This window comes from Oryctolagus cuniculus, chromosome 5, assembly GCF_964237555.1.
Source record: "Oryctolagus cuniculus chromosome 5, mOryCun1.1, whole genome shotgun sequence".
Taxonomy (NCBI): Eukaryota; Metazoa; Chordata; class Mammalia; order Lagomorpha; family Leporidae; genus Oryctolagus; species Oryctolagus cuniculus.
Window position 1 is genome coordinate 128,525,959 of NC_091436.1, and position 8,512 is coordinate 128,534,470.

At 56.6% G+C, this 8,512-nt stretch overlaps 1 protein-coding gene across 1 annotated transcript; it reads left to right on the top strand.

Moving 5' to 3' along the window:
* The first annotated feature begins 701 nt into the window (after window positions 1-701).
* LOC138849806 (triggering receptor expressed on myeloid cells 3-like) lies at window positions 702-7,831 on the top strand. The gene is made up of 4 exons (XM_070074674.1): window positions 702-848; window positions 2,455-2,814; window positions 6,976-7,065; window positions 7,425-7,831. The coding sequence occupies exons 1-4, from the start codon at window positions 788-790 to the stop codon at window positions 7,439-7,441; spliced, it is 528 nt and encodes a 175-aa protein (XP_069930775.1). The 5' UTR covers window positions 702-787; the 3' UTR covers window positions 7,442-7,831.
* The last annotated feature ends 681 nt before the right edge of the window (window positions 7,832-8,512 follow it).

Sequence of the window (8,512 nt, forward strand, 5' to 3'; positions counted from 1 at the left end):
GACCCAGATGAAGCTCCTGGCTCCTGGCTTTGATCTAGCCTATCTCTGGCCTTTGCAGCCATTTGGAAAGTGAACCAGTGGTTGGAGGTTCTCTCTCTCTCTGTGTAACTCTGCCTTTCATATATCTTAAAAAAAAAAAAAAGCTTTGGCAAGTCTGGTCTATTTGGATCACCTGCCTCAGATCACTTGGGGTACGTACTAAAATGCAGATTCCTGGGCCCCTCCCTAACCTGACCAATCAGAACCTCTGGGAGTAGAGCCCAGGTGTGTGTGTGTGCAGCCAGTGTCCTGAGTGATTACAGGATAGAGTGAGATTGAAGGGGCTGGGTCACCAGGGAGAATGGAGCTGAGCCTTGGGCAGGGGTGGGAGGGTGGGGGTGAGCAGCTGTGGCTGCACCGCGCTGTTTCAGGTAGGGCTGGTGGCAGGAGGAGCTGTGGGAAGGGCTGGTGGCAAGGGTGTCGTGGTGACCCGAGAACGTGAGTGGAGTGGCAGGACTTGCAGCGGAGGGGAAAGGGAGCTGCTGAGTGTTTCCCAACAGGACTGCGACCACACGAGAGGAAGTAGCAACAGGAAGGCAGCCATCACAAAGGCCGTGGTCACTCCTTTCTTCATCTTGCGGCTTCTCCTGAGCTGTTCTGTCTTGGCACAGCTCCCTCAGGGTTCCCCAATTGCAGGCAGGGCCAGGCCTCTAGGGGAAGGCAGTGACAGCCCCTATGGACGTCATCTTCCATAAGGGAGGAGCCTCTGGGCCAGCCGGCAGCCAGCGGATCCAGGGAGAGGGATGGGATGGAGGGGCCAGGGCTCTGGGGGCGGCGGCTGCTGCTGCTTCTGCTGCTCTGTGTCCCAGGTAAGGAGAGGTGGGGAGGAGGCTGGGGAGAGGGACTGATGGAGACAGCTGGAGGGAGGGCTTCTCTCATTTCTCCAGGACAGACTGGACCGGGGTCAGGGTATGTGTTAGAGACAAGTGAGGGGAAAGGAAGGTGGGGAATGGGTACCGGTGGCACTGGTCCCCCGATGTAGCAGGGAGTGGCTGATGACACCGAAACTGGAGTTTCCTCTTGTCTAGTGTGTCTTGCAGTTGAGAAAATCACATGGAGTCAACCAAGCAGCCCCCGGCCCTGTGCTGCTGTCCGGACAGGTGCAATGAAGTGTAAGGCCAAGTCCGTCCTTAGAGGACTCTTCTGTTGTGGGCAGAGGAAGAGGGAAACAGCAAGAAAGGGATGAGGAGCCCCAGGGAGGCAAATCTGCAGGCAAAGTCACTTGGCAGGGCACAGAGGAGTGGTGTGGAAGCCCAAGTCAGGTGCAGATCTGTCTCTGCCACTCCCCGCACAGGGGACCCTCATCTCTGAGCCTCACGTTCCTCTTTTGTGAACAGTGCCTATTCCTAAGTGTTCGTTTGAAAGTGGGTCCTACTTCAGAGGAGTGCCCCAGGAATTCAGCAGCTGACTGATGGAAAGCTCTTGGTTAATGTTTAGGACACAGTGCATGCTTAATAAAAGTGATGGCGGGCGATGGTGCAGATGATGTGAGCAGGTGCAGGTGATCCCCAGTGTCCTGGGTCACCAGGGACAAGTCATTATTGCAGGTTGGAGTGGTTCAAGGGACTTCCCTCTGGGGCCTAATGGGATGCCTATGGGTGGAGAGGAGCAGGAAGAGCAGTCACTTTGGGGACCCCAGGAACTCTGGTAAAAGACTGGATGCCAGACAGCAAGGGGCATTGTCTGAGCAGCCATAGAATAGAAAATGGTGATGGATGATGCTCTTTTTAAACTTTTAAAAAAAGATTTGTTTATTTATTTGGAAGGGGGAGGGGGAGGGAGGGAGAGATTTTCCATCTTCACTCCTCACTCCACAAATGGCTGCAATGGCTGAGGCTGGGCTGGCCCGAAGCCAGGAGCCAGGAGCTTCCTCTAGGTCTCCCACGCACGTGCAGGGACCCAAGGACTTGGGCCATCTTCTGCTGCTTTCCCAGGCCACAACAGAGAGCTGGATAGGAAGTGGAGCAGCTGGGACTTGAAACGGCCTCTCCTATGGGATGCCAGTGTCACAGGCAGTGGCTTAACCCACTGCACCACAACACTGGTTTGTTGGTGCTCTTTTGTACATTTTCATTATGATAATTTTCCAAAGTACAAAACGTAGAAAGAACAGTCACCATAAACTCCTTGCCTAGAATCACTCAACCATGAGTGACATTTGGCTTCATTTTTTCCCGTGCACGTGGACACACACACACACGCACACACACGCACATACCCGTGCACACTCACACAGACTCACACTGGCTGAACCATTGCAAAGTAGTTGCAGAATCCTCAGTCCCTCCTGAATGCCCAGTGGAGCCCCTTCTCCTCTTCCTCTGTGATCTTGCGTCCGGTGTGGTCTGTGCCTGGGGATGAGGGTGGCAGAAGAAAGACGCTGACTCAGTCAGGGGTTTTTACCCCTCATTCTAGGATCCCAAGCTGCAGGCGGGGAGCAGGAGGAGGAGCAGAAGTGTCTAGTGGAAGGAGACAACCTGACCGTGAGCTGCCCTTACAACATCATGCAATACGCCACCAGCCTGAAGGCCTGGCAGCGGGTGGGCAGCCGGGGCTCCCTGGAGACCCTGGTACGCACGGAGACTAGGAAAGAGGATCACAACCGGGCCCAGGCTGGGAGGTACCTGCTGGAGGATTACCCCACCCAGGCCATCCTCAGGGTCACCATGACAGATCTCCGGAGGCAGGACGTGGGGCTGTACCAGTGCGTGATCTACCTCTCCTCGCAACAAGTGGTTGTCCTGTATCATCGGATTCGCCTAGTGCAGTGCCAAGGTGAGCACTGGTGAGACCCCCGCCAGGGGCCGGTGTCCTCATGGGCTGGGACTTCCCCTGGCTGAAGGGACTGCCATGGGGAGGCGAGGCCGAGAGGTGGGGAAAGTTCTAGACCCACAGTCAGGGCCCCTGGGCCTTCTGCTGTCTGGCTCCTCCCTGGATGCCTGTTCTCTCACCTGTAACACGAGGTGATGCCCAAAATCATCTCACCCTGAGGCAGAGAAGCGGCTGGAGGAGCTGGTCACGTGGGACCTGTTGAGTGCCTAGTGGAGCTGGGCTGCTCTCTCCTGGCTGCTCTCTCCCCTGTACGTGGGAAGACCCCAGAGGTGAGGCCATGCCCTAAGTCATTCAGCAGGTGATGGGAGCAGCTGGGCTCACACAGAGGCCCATCTGTCCTGATTGTCCCAGGTGCAGCTGTGTGAAATGGGCCCAGCCGGGAGGTGGAATGCTGTCTCCTTTCTCCAGGGATTTGCGACATAGTAGGCCAGGGACGGACATTGGAGAGCACAGTGAAGGCCTTGTGTTGACCTCGAGGAGCTTCCCGTTGGTGCGGGCACTGGCAGTTCCCCCTCCTCCTGCTGAAAAGCTGGCTGCCCGCACAGGGGGACACGCTGGGAGCATGGAGCCCCGCGCTTGTGCCCCGAGCTGCATAGTAACCTTCCTGTCTGGGGCTGGTGAGTTTGAGGGACCCCCATGGCCATGACCATGACTGTGGGGCACTTCTGTGAGCCTGGACGTGTTGTAAGCAGCATACACGAGTCGCAGGACAGGGCTGGGGCAAGCAAAGGGACAATGCTGTAGGCAACCTGGGTAATGGAATCAAACCATTCCCAGTACCTGAGAAGCACTCAGCAGTGCCCAGTAAGCAGCAGGCTGGGATGGGTCATTTATGCTCTCAGTTCCATCACCCTTGGCTCCATGGCCCTAGGCTCAGGAACGCCAGGTGAATTTGGTCTCAGTGCCTGTACGCTGTGGAAGTACTAAAATGTAGCCTTCTACAGAGGAGGGATGAATATGGCAGGAAGCCCAGGGTTCTGGATTCTAGATGCTTCTCTATCCTGAAAATATTTGGTGACCTTGGGCAAGTACCTAATCCTTCCCCAGGTCCCAGTCACTCCTGTCAGTTGGGCTTCCCATGGGAACATTCGATGGCTCCAGCATTTTGAGATCCTCTGTGTTTATTGGGTTCAGAAAAATCAAGGACCTTGATCTTCCACTTGGCACAGTTGGCTCACATCGGGTACCAGTCGATGGCTTAGGTCTACTTGCACTGAATCCATCATTCCCTTTCCATGCAGGTCTTTAACTTGAGTCTTAATGAGGACACCAAGAGAAATAATTGAGAATGAATGAGCCACGTTATTAAGTAAGAACCATATCAAGGCCCGTGCCGTGGCTCACTGGGCTAATCCTCCGCCTTGTGGCGCCGGCACACCGGGTTCTAGTCCCGGTCGGGGCACCGGATTCTGTCCCGGTTGCCCCACTTCCAGGCCAGCTCTCTGCTGTGGCCCGGGAGTGCAGTGGAGGATGGCCCAAGTACCTGGGCCCTGCACCCCATGGGAGACCAGGAGGAAGCACCTGGTTCCTGCCATCAGATCAGCGTGGTGCGCCGGCCGCAGCGCGCTGGCCACGGCGGCCATTGGAGGGTGAACCAACAGCAAAGGAAGACCTTTCTCTCTGTCTCTCTCTCACTGTCCACTCTGCCTGTCAAAAAAAAAAAAAAAAAAAAAAAAGAACCATATCAAGCTCAACCCTGGATAAGCTTAATTTCATCATACCACAAATAACATGCAGTGGTGTTTGATAGCTTCGCATCTCTCCTTCCTGTCCAGTAGTTGAGAAAAGCTTGTGCTAAAGTGGCCAGGGCAGTGGCATCAAGTACAGGTTGTTTCTGCCTGGGGATGTCCTCATCTCACTAGAGAAACAAGAATCTGATCTTTGCTAAAGAGCACGTGTGGAGATCACCGAGACCAGCGGGCGGCTGGGGACTGTCTCCGGAGTTAGGTTAAGATAGAGAAGGCTTCTTTCTGGACTGGACCGAGGACATTGCTGCCTGGACCGTGGGGCCCCTTTGTTCTCCTTCCCTCCTCCAGGTAGGGGAGATCATGACAGTGCTGACTACAGAAAGACACCTACATAACGCAATGACATTTGGAGTGGATGCTGTCCACCCAACTCCACGGTCAGCAGCGCAGGAAGGGATTTTGGGGAGAGGAAGTGGGTTGCAGAGGGCAGGAAGAGGGAGGTGCTGAGCCTGGCGGACAAGCTCCATGATGTACAGAAACAGACAGGGGGTGTGGTGTAGGCACAGAGAGTGGGCCAGCTTGACTGCAGTGCGCTGAGAGCTGAGAAACTAGGTCAGGTTCACCGGGCAGGGCCCTGGAGGAGGCTCTGAGGCTGATACCAGCAAGATGCCACGGACACACAGAGGCATGGGGGTCGGGAGACCGTGGCCCTGGGGCTGGCTTTGCTGCTGTCCATTGTGTGACCTTGGACATTTCCTGCCTACACTGTTCCTAGGGAGGTTGAACTGGGTGGTGTTGAACACTCCTGTCCTTGACCTATAACTGTAAACCTTTCTTCCCCAAACACAGTATGGTGTCACGGCTGTGAACTTGGGAGAGAACTTCCCAGGCTGAAGAAGAAAAGTGGTTCTGAAAGCCTTGGTGGTCCCTCTGCAGCCTAGATTAGGTCAGCTGGGTTGTCAACAGCCTGGGGAGCTCAGGTCGCAGGTCCCGCCTTGGTGAAGCGCTATTGGACACCATAAAGACCCCTAAGACCTTTGGTGTCTTTCAGAACACAGGGCTTCCTAAACTCCACCAACCCTAAAATGTCTTCTGGGTTTGCCATATGTTGGCCCTGAATGAGGGTCGCTGCTTGGAGGCCAGAGCAGAGCAGAGGAGCTCTTTGGGGCCAGCTGGGGCTCCAGGGTCACGCCTCAGTTGTGACCCCAGAGAGCCAGGCTGGACCCCGTGGAGGACTGTCCACTGAGCCCTAGCTGGCAGAATGAACTTCGCTTCTAGCTCCATCCCAAAGCTCCCAGCCAAGCCCCGGATGTTACGGCGTCAAGGCAGCAGGATTCCCAGCCAGTGGCCCCAGAGGAAAGGTGCTAAGGTCCTACAGGGCTTGTGGGCCCCTGGTGAGGAGGCACCAGGCCCAGGAAACGCAGCCCAATGGGATCTGAGCAACGAGTTGAGAAAGGGGACCGAGGGGAGTCCTGCCCGTGGCATGGCTCCAAGTGCCAAAGTGGCACAGAGACAGCCAGAGCTGAGGACGCTCCCAAGAGTGAGAGACACTGAAGGTGGTGGGAGTTATGAAGTGTAGACGAGGGGGTGCATGGTGGGCCACGGTGGGGAGGTGGGGGCAGGTGTTGGGGACGCTGCACAGCGGCGGCTGCAGGGAGGGAGAGATTGAGACGTTCAAAGCGGGATGAGGCATGGCCAGTGCCGGGCTCACTAGGCTAATCCTCCACCTTGCGGCGCCGGCACCCCGGGTTCTAGTCCCGGTCGGGGCGCCGGATTCTGTCCTGGTTGTCCCTCTTCCAGGCCAGCTCTCTGCTGTGGCCAGGGAGTGCAGTGGAGGATGGCCCAAGTGCTTGGGCCCTGCACCCCATGGGAGACCAGGATAAGTACCTGGCTCCTGGCTTCGGATCAGCGCGGTGCGCCGGCCGCAGCGCACCGGCCGCGGCGGCCATTGGAGGGTGAACCAACAGCAAAGGAAGACCTTTCTCTCTGTCTCTCTCTCTCACTGTCCACTCTGCCTGTCAAAAAAAAAAAAAAAAAAGTGCGGGATGAGGCATTCGGGCTGCAGGGCCCTTGAGGGCTGTGTGGTCATGTCCTCTGTGCTGTGGGCAATGTGACACGAAGGGCCGGCCCCAGACCCTCGGGGGAAGAGTGGGGCTCAGTGCAGAGTAACGCGGTAGCTGAGTTGGGAGGCACAGGGCAGGGGCATGTCAGAGGCCCATTAGATTCCTGAGGGGCTGAGAGCAGAGGTTGAGGGTCAGGGGAAAGGTCAAGGCCTTATCTACAGCCCGGTGAGGCCGCCCTCCCAGAGGGGAGGCAGGGCGCAGGCAGGCCTCGGAGCAGGGTATTCAGCAGAGACCCCTGCGTGGATTCAGGAGTGTCAGACTCACAGAGCCCACTGTTGCCTTTGCCCTCGCAGGCCTGTGGATGCCGGCCACTGTTCTGGCATGTGGCTTCATCCTGAACAAGGGTCTGGTGTTCACAGTCCTATTGATCTTCCTCTGCAGAGGTGAGTGGGGGCTGGGTGCAGGCGTGGGTGGAAACGAGGCAGGGGACAGAGGCACTGGCTGCAGATGCCAGTGGAGAGGGACCATCCCTGGGGGTCCGCAGAATCAGGCCTGCCTTCTCTGCACGCTGCTGTCAGCAGGTCTTTGGAGAGCAGGCAGGGCCAGCCCCTGGGACAGTACCGGGCGGGGGCCGGGATGCTGGGAGCGGTGTGAAGTGGCTGGGCTGGGTTCAGGATGGGGAGACCTGGGCTGGGGAGGGGCAGGTGAAGGCTGTGCTGCTCCGGAACCCAGGGAGCAGCGAGGGAGAGGGCAAACTGGAGCCGGGGCTGGCACGGGTGGTCACCTCCCTCTCTCTCTGCAGGCCAGGCAGCCTCCTGAGCTGGCCTCTGCGCCTGGCAATCTTGGAAATCACACCCTCTCCCCGCCAGGAGCCGGGGCCCTTCCTTGCTCACAACGATGCATTCCACGCTCTGTTCCTTGGGAAATAAAAACCTCCCTAAACTGTGCTGAGCTCCCGGCCCAGCCCCTCTCAGATGGGAGGAGGCCCCTGGGCCGGCGGCAGAGACCAGGGCCACTGCCCTGGGCACTCTGCAGAGAGACCAGGATTCCCCAGGGATGATTCAAAGGACCTCATGCCTGGTCTCCTGCTGCTCCCGGACTCGCTCTGCTGGGGGTTCTGCGGCCTGTGGGTGAAGTCATCAAGGTCCATCATTCTCTTGGTAATTAAAAAAATAAACTTATTCTTACAGTAGTTTTAGCTTTTAAAAATGTTTCTTTATTTTCATCTACTTGAAAACCAGGACAGTGTATGTGAACACAACACATAGTAAAATCTGCCATCTACTAGTTCATTCCCCAGATGCCCATAAGAGCAAGGGCTGGACCAGGCTGAAACCAGGAGCCCAGAACGCCATCTGGGTCTCCCACATGGGTGGCAGGAGCCCAAGCATTTGAACCATTGTCAGCTGCCTCCCAGGCACATTAGCAGGGAGCCGGCTGAGAAGCAGAAGAGCCAGGACGCTAACTGGCACTCCAGTATGGAATGAGCACATCACAAGTGGTGACTTAACCGGCTGTGCCACCATGCCCACCCCAGCAGTTTTGGCTTTGCAGCAAAATTGAGCAGAAAGTGTAGAGAGTGCCTGTACCTCTCCTGCCCCAAACAGGTTCAGCAGACCTCACCAGCAGGGGTTATTTGTCCCCATGCATAATGTCCATCAGTACTGCCCAGAGCCCATAATCTTCAGGAGAGTTCACTCTTGGTGTTGCATTAGCTTCCATTGCTGTAATTAAATACCCACAAGGACCTACTTAGAAAGGAAGATTTATTTCAACTCGTGGTTTTGGAGGCTCGCGGTCTAAGGTCAGGTGACCCTATTGGGCTGGCATCTGATGAGGATGGTCACGGCAGATCTGTGTGCAGAAGGATGACCACGTGGCCGGCCAGAA